Source organism: Sminthopsis crassicaudata, chromosome 6 (genome assembly GCF_048593235.1).
Source record: "Sminthopsis crassicaudata isolate SCR6 chromosome 6, ASM4859323v1, whole genome shotgun sequence".
Lineage (NCBI taxonomy): Eukaryota > Metazoa > Chordata > Mammalia > Dasyuromorphia > Dasyuridae > Sminthopsis > Sminthopsis crassicaudata.
The window spans coordinates 193173960-193187516 of record NC_133622.1 but is presented as its reverse complement, the minus strand read 5'-3'; the positions used below and the strand labels follow the sequence as shown (position 1 = coordinate 193187516).

Here is a 13557-nt window from a genome sequence, read left to right as displayed (position 1 = left end):
ATGTTGCTGTTACTGTATACAATGTTCTCCTGGTTCTGCTCACTTTACTCAGCATCAGTTCATGTAAGCTTTTTAGGTTTTTCTGAAATCGGTCTGTTTATCATTTCTTGTACAACAATAATATTTCATTACATTCATATAACACAATTTGTTCAACCATTCCCCAATTGATGGACATCCCCTTGAAATCCAATTCTTTGCTATCACCAAGAGAGTTATTATATTTTTTAACACCTGGGTCCCTTTCCCTCTTTGGGATACAGACCCAGTAGAGACACTGCTGGATCAAAGGGTATAGACAGTTTGATGGTCCTTTGGGCATAGTTCCAAATTGCTCTCCAGAATAGTTGGATCACAAACTTTACGTTCTTTCTCCTGCTTGTGTTCATTTTGTGTAGGCTGGTGCATTCCCTCTTCCTTTATTTTTAGCATCACTTTCTTTATGTCGTTCTCCCCCATCTCCTTTTTCAATTTTTTTTTTCTGGATCACAACACTTATATGTCTTATTTTTTACTTCAAATCATACTTAACTCCATACATGTTGTGTTTTCTCAGCACAATGTTAGCTTCTTGGGCACAACAATTATTATTATTATTATTACTCTGTATTTCTAGGGCTTTGCACAGTGTCTTGCACATGTTTAGGGCTAAATATATGTTTGCTGAATCAGAGACATCAGTGATGTCCAGATCCTAACATAAATACAAGAGTACACAGACACCTGGAAAATGCAAACAGGCACAGGCACAGACATAGTTACCCAAAGACATATACAAATCAGCATCTATATCTATATCTATATCTAGATAGATAGATAGACAGATAGATGTTCTCTCTTCTCCCTTTTCTCTTTTCCCCCACTTTTATCTTTTTTCTGTCCTCTTTTCTTATTCTCTTCCTTTTCTAACTCTTCACTTTTTTCTCCCTCATTTTGCCCCACAAAGAGCCACTCTCTTCCATCTATCTGGTGTCAATAAAGTTGAATTTTGGAATTTGTCTACATAAACTTTTTTTTGGTCAGTAATCATCTTCTTCCTTTGCCCTTCCCCAATGCCAAGGCTACAGTGCACCCCTCTGTGGCAACATCTTTCCTTCAAGGACTGTTCTATATTCAGATTTCACCTTTAGAGGAAGGTGCAACTTTACTTACCTTCAACCTCTCATCTGCTGCCGCCTTCATTCTATTCTTTACTCCATCAGCCATTCTATTCTTCCCACTACTGAATTCTTCCCATCCCTGAACCCATATTCCTCTGTCCTCATCTCCTTTCCTGCCCAGCTTTCTCTCCATCTTTTTTCTCCCCTCCTTTTCCTTTCCTCACATGCTGTTTCTTTCCCCTCTTCCATGGGATTTTCTGGTCCTATTTTACCTCCACACTCCTAAGGATGTCCTCAGGTGGGTCCTCAGAGGGCAGAGGGAAGGAGCTGGGCAGCAGCAGCTCACATGTGGCCACTGCCTTAACAAGCATCGTGAGAGAATTGGATGGGAAGATGATGTAGAAGGTGCTGGCAGGACCATTCTCGCTGGATCCTGGGCTTGCAGGTTCTCCTTTGGCCAACAGCAGCCACTCTCTTTTCTAAAATAAGAACACATACAAAAACATGCTCAACTTTACCCTTGTCCTTGGCTGCCCTGAAATCTTAATACTATAGGCCACAAACAGGGTCGGCTGAAAGTAGCAGGGAGACAAAGGCCACTCTTACCCTGGCATTGAGCAGGAGAAATTTTGTCACTCTTGGACAAGGTCATTTCTTTTCCCCTCATCAAAGCCTGGTTGGGATGCGTGATGAGGATGTGCCATATCGCACATGTAGCATACATCAGAGCCACTCACATCCCAAAATGCTCCTCTTTTCAAAAGGATGATTCTATCCTTCTCTGCTCACATGAGTGGTCTATCCATCAGAAAGTAAGCTCTTAAAGGGTAGAAGCTGTCTCCCTTTTTCATTTGTATCACCCATGCTTAAGCTCTTGGTAAATGTTGGATGTTTGTGATTTATTCAACAGAGTGGCTCAAGCCAAAAGACAAGACAATAGGAAGAACAAAATAGGAACGTCAAAAACCAGGCGGGTTAAAAGTAAATCTGTGACAGAAAAAAATTCTCCAGCAACTGAGAGGAAATGTCATTTTGGTTTCTAGCTCAGCCCCAAACCCGTGGCATATTCTTAAGCAAATGACTTCTCTTTTCTTGGCCTGGTTCTTTCCATCTGCAAAAATGAAGCCATTCCTCCAATGTTCCTTCCAGGTCCTTGGGAGCTGGATGCCCACTTTTGGGAGGTATTAGAAGGGATGTCTTCCTATTCAGGTATTACTTGAATTAAATTTTCTCTGAGGGCCCTTTCCGCTCTGAAATTCTAGGATTCTGACCTTTCATAATTCTATGAATATGGTATATATTGCCTTATACTCCATGGAAGGGAAATCTGAGAGATGAATGGAGACTTCTATTAAGTGTTGTGTGTGTGCTGTAGCTAGGAGGCCATGATGCTTTTGGAGGTTAGCAGTAAGCAGCAAAGAGAAGGCCTGAAGGGCTTAAAAATGGCCCTTCCAGGAATCCAAAATGGAAACAGAAATGGCAAAGGGCATCAAGAAAACTGCCACATACAACTTGTAGGATTTCAACAATTTATTTAGTTATTTATTTTGGTTAAGAGATGATCACCAAATATATCTGCTGTAAAGGCAGCTGGTTTTTATGCCAGAAAAATCTCAAGTAAAGTCTTTTTCACACTCTGGTTTCTTAGAGAGGATGAAGGAAACAGTTAGAAAGAAGTAAAAAAAATTCTGAAGGGGCAAAAGGCATAACCAATACACCTGAAGCAAACATAAGGCAAAACAGAGAGAGACAGAGAGTGAGAGAGAGAGAGAGAGACAGAGAGACAGAGAGAGACAGACAGAGAGACAGACAGAGAGAGAGAGACAGAGAGACAGAGAGAGACAGAGAGAGAGAGAGAGAGAGAGAGAGAGAGAGAGAGAGAGAGAGAGAGAGAGAAAGAGAGAGAGAGAGACACAGAGAGACAGAGACAGACAGAGAGACAGACAGAGAGAGAGAGACAGAGAGACAGAGAGAGACAGAGAGAGAGAGACGAGAGAGAGAGAGAGAGAGAGAGAGAGAGAGAGAGAGAGAGAGAGAGAGAGAGAGAAAGAGAAAGACAGAGAGACAGAGACAGAGAGAGGAGAGAGAGAGAGAGAGAGAGAGAGAGAGAGAGAGAGAGAGAGAGAGAGAGAGAGAGAGAGAGAGAGAGAGAGAGAGAAACAGAGAGACAGAGAGACAGAGACAGAGAGAGAGAGAGAGAGAGAGAGAGAGAGAGAGAGAGAGAGAGAGAGAGAGAGAGAGAGAGAGAGAGAGAGAGAGAGAGAGAGACAAAGACACAGAGAGAGACAGAGAGAGACAGAGAGTGCCAGCCAGGGAGATAGAGAATGACACAGACAGACACTCAGAGAACAGTAATATAAAGAATGATAGGATGAAATAAAATGATGTCAAGAGTTTGGAATTAGGGACTGAATCCTGCAAAAAGAAATGTAAAGCTTCTTTCAGTACTCTGAGCACCAGAAGAGTGCATCTTCCTGGAGGGCAGGAACTTTCAGATTTGAGGCTTACTCTACAGTGCCTTGTACATAGTAGGTACTTGGTAAAGCTTTGTTTTAATTGAGTGGGGTGCATGGCTTCCTCAGCTCCTTTGGTGCATTGTAATGGCACCTTCCTTTACCCTCCAAATTCTTTGGTGCTTAGCCTATTGATGAGCTGCTTTTTGCCTTGCTGGGTTGCTCTTGGGTGACTGGGGCACAATTCACTTCTGAGCTTGTACTCATAGTTTTTCCAGCTTGATGAAACCTGCCAGAGCTCTTGAGAATGTCCACTCAGGCGAGGATTCTGTTTTGGTCATTCTTTATATGCCCAGAACATAGCTTGGCTATCTGGCTCAATAAACACTTACTAAATGCTTGACTGACCTTTCTGCCATAATGAAGTACCAGAGAAAACCTTCAATGGAGGGAGTAGAGAGATAAATATGAACATTTGCCCAAGAATAGAATAGGGAGAAATTTTATTGAAGTTTATGAGAAAAAGTCCCAGGGCTTTTAGTTCTTGTACTTTATAGGAATCTACAATATGGCAAATATATTCAAAATTATACTGAATTTTGTCTGACCACATTTTGAAGACTGTGTTTAGTTCTGGGATCCACTGATAAGTTACAGTGTTCAGAGAAGGGAGAAGAGTTTAGATGAGGAAGAAACGATGGAGAAGGCCCAAAGATGAAATAATTACCTACAGAAACTCAGGCCCATTTCCACTTCAGCAGGCAATAGAAGTGGAGAAGGAACTGCCATAGCTGTGGCTCTTCTGGAAGAGTACAATAACAATAACAATAGTAGCTAACATTTACGTGGCACTTATTACATGTCAGACATTGCACTAAGTGCTTTACAACAACTCTGGAAGATAGGTGTTATTATCATCCCCATTTTGCAGTTGGGAAAATTGAGGCACGTAGGATATACAGCTATTGTCTGAGGCTGGGGTTGAATTTGGGTCTTCTTGACTCTAGGTCCAAGGATCTCTCTGCTGTGCTACCCAGTCACTTCCATGTTTGTTTAGAAGTCCATACATAAGATGGCTGAGTTATGAGCAGAATCTGACAAACTATGAAAGACTTCTCTTTACATCTATCACTTTTGCTTGATTTTCTGCTTTTGTCGTCCCTCTCTTAGCCTTGGGCTTGCCTCCTTCCTTAGATTCTGCTGATTTCCAAGGGTATAAGGAAATTCTCTCGCCTCTCACCCAGTCTTTGTAGGATGTCGAAGTGGAAGGGACCTTGAAGTTCCTCTAAGTCTCTTCTTATTTTACTGAAGAGGAAACAGATCCAAGAAAGCTAAGAAAGGCAGTATCAGACTTGATTCTTTTTCCCAAGACAATGTCTGATCAATGGTAGCTGATCCCTTCCTATGTAAGCGACCTTTCAGACTGTGCCCACGCAAACTTTTACCTTCTCTTGACCCTTACAGTAGGATACTCCATCACCTTTCAGTTGGTTCCAGGGAAGACTTCCAGCCTCAATAGTTTGCTGGTCTCCACCCCCCTTCCCATCCATCTCCACAGGCTGACACAGATCATTTTTTTTAAACTGTTGTTCAGCTAGGAATGAATTTATTTAACTGTGTTCAGTCCACATTTTTTATTCAAAGATTCCATGAAAAGACTTTATTGAATACCTTGATGAAATCAAATCACCCTAGACTTATGATCTCTCTACCCAGTAATCCTGACTGAAAAAGAAATGAGACTTGCTTGGTCTGAGTTATTTTGAGATGTCCTAGAGACCAGAGACTACAAACTGTCTGATAATCTTCTCTAGAATGGTAGGAGGAGAGATAGCAGTGATGGGGCAGCGATTCCCAAAGTCCATCCCATTGCCCTCTCTGAATACCAGGAGAACATCTGCTTGTCTCTGACACTTGTTCCTGATTCTCAGAAAGTCCTGACAGAGATGACAGAGCAAGTTCTTTCAGCCCAAAGACTCAGTTCATTTAAAGTTGTTAGAGCCTTTCTTATGACATTCTTCTTGGGTTTCAATTTCCCAGCACAGTGTTTGCTCTTGCCTTTCTTTGTGGGCCACATCACTGTCCTTGTCGGAGGAGACAAAACCATCTCGGCCCTTCTCATTTTCTTTGTTGTTTATTAACATTATTCTCTTCCACAAGTGGTAGGCCTCTCACTTCCTTTTTGTTGGCTTAGCATTATTTGCAAGCCTCAGCTTATTAGAGATTTCAGCTTGCCTGAGAGTATTTTTGCAGCTGATTCTGTAAAAAGAGAGCTGGATATGAGACCAGAGGCCCAGGTGGGAGCTACCTTCTCACCCTTCATTAGCTTGTGCTCATGGACAAGTCACTTAAACTCTTCTGACCTATTTAAATCAGCTGCAAACTGGGACTAATAATACAGAAATATAACAGGACTGATATTTTCAGTGTTTTGTAGCCATGAAGTCTCAATATTTGAGGTCTTAAAGTGGAGGCTGGAAGCCACTTGTCAGGGAGGCCACTGTTGTGGGGAAGTTCAGCCCACAGAGCCCTTTTATAGGAGGTTCCAGATCTCCATAACAGAAATGTGGCCAATTGAACCCAAGAAGAAATGTAGTCAATCCACATAAGTCATTGTTGTTCTTGTGATAGGTGTGGGTCAGTGCTTGGAGACTTCTGGGGTTGGATGCCCCTGTTTTTAGTTTTTGCTTAAGTCCTTTTAAAATTGGACCTCCCTGAAGTGGAATGGCATAAATTATCTGCCATAAAAAGGGGCAAGAAAAAGCTTTTACAGTGCAGGAGAAAAGGGGAGGACATGGTGAGTGAGTGAACCTTACTCTCATCAGAACTGGCTCAAAGAAGAAATAACAGACACTCAATATGGGTCTAGAAATCTGTTACACTGCAGGAAAGTAGGAAGAGAATGGGAAACGGGAAGGGGGAGGGTGATAAAAGGGAACACCATATCAATCCAAACTATTGAATCTGGCATTCAAGGTTCCTCCATACCTTGGCCAGTCCTGTTCTTTCTACATTTCAACTAAGCTAGGGGGCAATCTTCTTGTTCTTGCCTCCTGCTGATCTTCAATATGAACAATGGGGTCAGGAGTGGTGGAGAAGAAATACAGCAGGGATCATTTGCTACTGCTAAACTTTAGGGATTCCATTCTCTAAAGCTTATCTAATTTCCGTCCTTAGTGTTGGTATACTAGTGCTGTCAAACCAGCCTGTCTTTTACCAGATTCACAGTAGTGTGTGAGGGAATGCAGAAATAGGTGGTCAGCTACAGGGCTCCGAGAAGTTGCCTGTGGCCAGGTACAGCAGACTTTTCCCCTGGCTCTCTGTATCCTTGTACGAGGCTACCACTGCCAGCCAGGTACTAGGAGCTCTTGTGTTGTGGCTTTTTGGCCCATAGTTGCAACTTGCCTTGCTCTGGACGCAGGTACAGGGTGCCTCTCAGCAATTGAGGTTTCTCTGCTTGGTATTTCTTTCGTTTCAATAAGTGTTTATTAAGCATTTGCTATATGCCATGTGCCACAGTAATTGCAGGGGATGCAAAGGCAGAAATGGTCTCTCTCCTAAAGCAGCTCACATTCTAAGGGAGGCCACCAGGGGTGCAGAGTGGTAGCGGGCACAGGAGAGAGTGCCCAGCCTGAAGTTCAAGCCTGGCTTCAGACACTCACTAGCTGGGAGGCTCTGGGCAAGTCACCTAACCCTGTTTGCCTCAGGAGCTTCAACTGTATAATGAACTGGAGAAGGAAATGACAAACCTCTCCAGTATCTCTGCTAAGAAAACCCTAAGATCACAAAGAGTCAGACATGATTAAAACAACTCAACAAAAACACACAGAATAGACCTGCTACCAGCTGGTGTCCTGAGTTGAACATTATTTCCTCTATGACTAAGGTCAATCTCCTTTCCCTGGGGAAGATGCCTTTCAGTGGGCATCTTAAAACTCTCTGTCCAGGCCTTTCTATCCCTCCACCATAAAATGTTCTTCTTCCAACACTAACAGTTAGTTCAGGTGCCTTCCTTCCTCTCTTTATCTCTCTTCCCCCACCCTTTCTCTCTCTCTCCTCTTCCCTTCCTTCCTTCTTTCTTTCCTCCTTCCTGCCTCCCTCTCTCCCTTCCTTTCTTCCTTTTATCCTTTCCTTCCTTCCTTCCTGCCTTCCTCCTTTTCTTCCTTTCTCCCTCCCTCCTTTCCACATTTTATTTCATACTTGTCTCCTCTGAAAGTCCTTTTCTCATCACTTGCACCCTCTGATCTGGACTCACCTGTTTAGCACTCTTTTAGTGCTTCTTTCCCAGTGTTAGTACCTTAGTTTTGTTGTATACCTTCTTTACTTCCACTCCATAGAGAATCTTGCAGGGGGATATGGACCATCTTTTCTTGCCTCTGGCCTTTTGTTGCCCAGTTTGCTGCCTCTGTTGCTACCTGGATCTCGAAAGCTTGGTTTGACTAACTAGGGGTTTCCAAGTGGCCTGCCACTGATTCCTGGGGACTCTGAGTCTCACAGAGAACCCTAGAACTGCCCTAGATGGAAGAGTTTCTCCTTACCTCCAGGGGGACACTCGGCTGAACCGGGGTGTGTGTGCACAAGGGGGTGATGGAGTGAGGGCTGTAGAGCTCTAACTAGGAATATCATCACAAAACAAAAAGCAAAACCAGTAGAGTCCGCTTGGGAGCTGGGGAGGGAGTCATACTGATAGTTTCTGTAAGAGAGGAGAGTGTCATGGCTTGGGGGTGAGTGTGTGGTAGATTAGAGTAGAACAGGATGACAGAGGATCTTGGGCTGTAATCACCCCAGGGAATGCATCTCTTCTCACCCTTCCTCCTCAGTAACACCCTGGGGCAGAGACCCCTTTGTCCCATGTTAGTTATAGCAGGGGGGGCTGGTGTGGATTTGGGGCTCATGCCTACTTGTGGCTGGTACTTTGGTATTCCACTTCTTGCCACCCAGTGACACAGGAACTTACCTGCAGGCTGTGACACAGGGCATGGAAACGCTGCTGGTTGGTGTCTAGCTCATCCCAGTCTAGCTGCCAACAGCTTGTCGGCCTGATGATGAATGGGAGTCCATATGTCACCGACTCGCAGACCCCGCTGGATTCTAGAGCCCTGAGACAAGAGAACAGCAGGGAAGAAGGAACATTCTGGGGCATCCGAGTCTATCCCAAATGGGCCCAAATCCAAGTAGGTGCCATGAGGGCTCAGGCCCTGCCTGAGAGCCTGCACGGCCCTGCCAAGGAAGCCCCATGCCCCTTGGCAGCCTATACTGGCAACAAATGCACTTATTAAATGCAGAACAACAGGCTGGAAGAGTCACTAAGCTTAAATAAGAGTGCTCATTGATACCAAGAGGCTTAGGGCCTACCTGAGCACTCTGCTAAGCACCAGGGATATGACAAAAGCAAGAAAACAAAAATAAGCCTACAACCTCAAATAGCTTCCATTCTACACAAGGTGGTAGCTCATATACACAGAAGTATGAACGGAAGAAACATGGGACCACTCTGGGCAGTGGGCGCACTGGGGAGGGGGACTGGGAAGAGCCCCGTGCAGTAGGTGGGCGTGAGTTGAGGGCTGAAGAAAACCAGGGACTCTAAGAGAAGATAGGGAGGAGTGGGTTGTTCCAGACTTGGAGCTGGGCTATGTGAGGGACCCTCAAGGAGGCGGGTTTGGTGAGAAGGAAGGTTGAGTAAAGTAGAGTAACGTATACTGACTATGTGGAAGGAGGGAGAAAAGGGAGTTTGAGGGACATGAGAGAAAGGCAAGGTACAAACTTGTGAATGTGGACAGGCTCCCTCCTCAGAGCTTCAGGCCCCATCCTGGGATGTCTCTTGATTCCCAGCTCATGAAACCCCAGAGGCTGCTGGTAATAGGGCTTTCTCCTTTTATTTGACTTCCAGGTTGAAGATTAGATAAAACTTCCAACTCAGCCAAGAAGAGAACAATGTTACCAGGGAAATCAGCTCTTAATGGTCTCTGAAGTTCATGTGCTAGGATGGAAGGGACATAGTGGGGGTAGTAGCACAGTACAGACAGGACTAAGTGTAGAGTCAGGAAGATCTGAATTAAAATCTGGCCTCAGACTTACTAGATTATTAGTGAAAAAGTCTGGGCAAATCACTTAACCTTTCTCAGTCTCATCTGTAAAATGGGGATAATAATAGCATCAGGATTGTTGTGAGAAAAAAATAAGTGTTTTGCAAACCTTAAAGAGCTATACAAATGCTAGCTGTTGTGCTTATTATTATTGTTATTACCTTTGTAACTTCATTGTTTTTTATTTCATATTCTGATAAATATGATTTCTTGCTATTTGTAATTGCCTTTTCTGGAACTAGCATTTGTGGGAAGAAGGGAAGCTGGCAAAAATAAGCTATGACCTCCTGGTCAAAGTGAGACTACTTCCCACTCAGAGTTATCAGGGTAAGGGACTTTTATTCTGGACCACTAAATGAGCTCTATGGTTTTAGACTTACTATTTGAGCTGCTACATATAAATATACTTTTAACCCAATATCCTCCTTGGGGATAGGTCTGAGAAGGACTAAGCATGAAGTGATAGCTGTTCTGAAGGCTGCATACCCTTCTCTGATAGGTTACTGGTCCTTCTCCTTTCCACAATGGTGGAAATTGAAGTCTCCCTTGGGGAAGTAGAATAGGTCTTTCCAGATCCCAAAGCATATCACTCTAAATATATCCATGGCTTACACAAGCCAGCCATTCTATAGTAAGATTCCATCCATCTTTCTCTATCATATCACAAAAGGTTCTATCTCAAGTATCACTCAGGCAAGATTTCTGGGCTTCTTTATCTGCTCAGTTCAATTCACACAAAATTAAGGAAACAACATTACTTGGACAAAGCAAACACAAAGGGGGTCTGGAGAGCTCCCCAAATGGTGTCATCCATGTAGTGTATAGTGTCCCATTCTGAATAAGCTTATGATCTGATGGCAGGAAGGACAAGCATACAAATAACTAATTCAAAATGTATTTTCAGCACAATGATCTGAGGAATCTGAGGAGAAAAAGACTATCAGGGTAGTCAAAGATGGATTCATGGAAGAAGCAACACCTGAGTTGGGTCTAAAAAAGTGGAATTGGATAGGAAAAAGCTGCCTGCACGGCCTGATAGCTGCAGGAACAAATCTGAGGAGGTGGGAGAGGGCTGTATTGGACTAGAAGAGTCATTTAATTTGATTGGAACATAAGACTACATTAAGAAGGGTAAAATGAAATGAGGCTGGAAAGGTGGGTTTGAGCCAGATTTTGGCAAGGTTTGAAAGACAAGTCAGAAATTAATACTTTGTTTAATGGACAATGGGATGATAACAGCAACATGGAAAAGATGAGTTGATCATAAAAGCTGACATTTATATTTAGAGTTTTAGGATTTACAAAGCACTTTGGGTACATCATCTACCTTGATCTGCGAATTCCCTGGAGGTTTCTGAGTAGAGCGGTGCTAAGTGATCACTGTGGTTAGGAAGATTACACAGGCAGCATATGTACCATGATGGTGGTATCCTAAAACTACACATATGGAAGGAGATACTCCCACAGGGAGAATATGCAGACACCACAGCCTGATGATGTAAGGCAGAGTCACCCCTCCTCCTTCTTCCTCTTCTCCCCCACTCCTTTTAGCATTTCCCAAATCTGAAAGTCAAGCCAATGATCAATGCTTGTTTCTCTGAATAAACTTATGAGGAAGAAATGCAAAGGGAAGTGATGGGGAACACTTCCCAGTATCTCTATCACTGCTAGTGGTATCATCTGATGCCCAGTGTTGATCATTCCTTTTTTTGGGGGGGGTTCTTTTTTTAAAAAATTATTTATTCATTTGTTTATTTTAACACACATTGCTTTATGAATCATGTTGGGAGAGAAAAATCAGAGCAAAAGGGAAAAACCATGGGAGAGGGAAAAAAACAGAAAAAAGAAGTAAACAGCATGTGTTGATTTACATTCAGTCTCTTTAGTTCTTTTTCTGATTGCGGATGGCATTTTCTGTTCAAAGTCCATTGGGATTACCTTGGATCACTGAACTACTGAGAAGAACCAAGCCATTCATAGTTGATCATCACACAATCTTGCTGTTACTGTGTACAATGGTTTTGCTTGTTTCGCTCAGCATCAGTTTGTGTAAATCTTTCCAGGCCTTTCTATAATCAGCTTGTCCATCATTTTAAAATAGAACAATAATATTCCATTACCTTCATATACCACAGTATTGGTCATTTCTCACCTCACTTTCCTCTTGTCTCCAACTCTCTCCCAGCCCCTCAGATTTATTCCCCCCTACAGGGATCTCTTTCTATCTGATTCCACTTTCTTCTAGGCCCAACTCAGGTGCTACTTCTTTCATGAATTCATCTTTGACTACCCTGATATGGAATCGATTTTTCGCTTCAGATTCCTCAGATCACTGTGTTGAAAACACATTTTGAATCAGTTATTTGTGTTTCTTTATATTGTGGTTTCTTTCTTGAAAAAACTTATAGGCTCAGAGAATCATGGATTTAGTTCTGGAGGACACCTATGAGATCATTAAACACCATAGTTTTAAAGACTAGGGAGAAGTAACTAGCCTAAAGTCACCTAGGCAGTAAGTAGAGACTCTCCCACTTAGTCCTTCTCCATTATTTCCATTTAACCTTGATCTTATCCAGATCTTGATCTCCTGCCTGGACTAATATTTTTAGAACAGTCACAGGCCGAAATGCTTCTTGTGACTAAGAACCAAGAGTAAGAGTCTTCGTATTTAAAGGCCATGGCAGTGAATATACAAGGAGTTGCTTCTATTCTAGCCAGCAACCCAAACACCTTCTCTGGAAAATCTCTAGAACTATTAAGGGACTGACTCCTGAGGAACCTGAAAGGGAATAAAAACAACTTAAAGGGGGTAGAAATTCCCTTCATTTCATCAGCATTATTATGGGATTGGGAACTGGAAGAGAGTTTCGAGGTCAATTTGTAGAATCCCTTCATTTACAGATGAAGAATTGGTTAAGGTCACACAAAGTGAAGACTCAAACCCAGGTCCTCTGGTTCAAATCCAGTGCTCCTACTCATTTTAAGCAAGTTCTTTTTTAAGTATTCCTTCTTCTCCAGGCCCCAATCCAGGAGCCTGGATTCTCCATCTGATGTTTTCCACAGCGCTCCCTGGTCTTGGCTCACAGTAGTCTGACCACGCTCCTTCATGCACCAGATACACACCCATTCATGGACTGAGAGCACTATTCCCATCCTTGGGCTGGCAGTCAGAGATAACCCTGAAGTACAAAGCTTCTGAGGGCCGAACTGAAAAATAGACACTGAAAATCATGAGTCTGCGCGGATGGTGTGGGGGCAGGAGAGGGGGTAGGGACACTCTGGTACCTTACTTGATCACCCGGAGTCTGTAACATGATGCTGCTGATTGGGGGGCCATCTGGCAGAAAGAGCTGAAGTGTCCTCTGGGGCTCTCTGCTGTGCCAGGGAGGAGGGCTGGGTTAAGAAGCCGCTCTTGAAGATCGCATTTCAGACATACTGCAATAAAACAAGCATCAGAGGAAAGGATTAGGGTCACAGCCTCCTTTAGGGCATGCAATTAGGAGACATTAACTGCCACTCATTCCTCTTTCATAGTTCAAAGAGCACAACTGCCAAGGCCTGGCAGCAGGTTGGCAAGGGAGAGAAGAAATATGGACTGCCCAAAGGCAGGCTCGTGTGGGAGGAAGTGGGGGTCTGGATGACCCCCCTGCAGCTAGGCTGTACTTGCTCTCTGGGCTTTAACAGTGCGATTTCTTTGATGGGTAATGAGCTGGCACAATGGGAACCCTGTATTGCTTTGGCACTTATGAGAGTGATCTGGCTTTTTAATCTGTCTGTGGGGAACGTGCATCTTCTGAGCGAGGGAAAACCAACATCATAACCTGCCGTGGGGCCCTTGCCAGTTACCCTCAGAAGTTTCCTCGTGCAGCTGCCTGGGGCTGAGTTGCTGTAAGGCAGCAGAAATGGGGAGTTCTGGAA

At 43.5% G+C, this 13557-nt stretch overlaps 1 protein-coding gene across 1 annotated transcript in view; it reads right to left on the bottom strand.

The window, feature by feature from the left end:
- M1AP (meiosis 1 associated protein) overlaps positions 1 to 13557 on the bottom strand; it is a 109458-nt gene that overhangs the window by 3841 nt on the left and 92060 nt on the right. Inside the window, exons 6-8 of the mRNA XM_074273218.1 lie at positions 12930 to 13074; positions 8511 to 8652; positions 1373 to 1579 (exon numbers count right to left, since the gene is read on the bottom strand). Coding sequence (XP_074129319.1) covers positions 1373 to 1579; positions 8511 to 8652; positions 12930 to 13074 — 494 coding nt within the window. The remainder of the gene's footprint in view (positions 1 to 1372; positions 1580 to 8510; positions 8653 to 12929; positions 13075 to 13557) is intronic.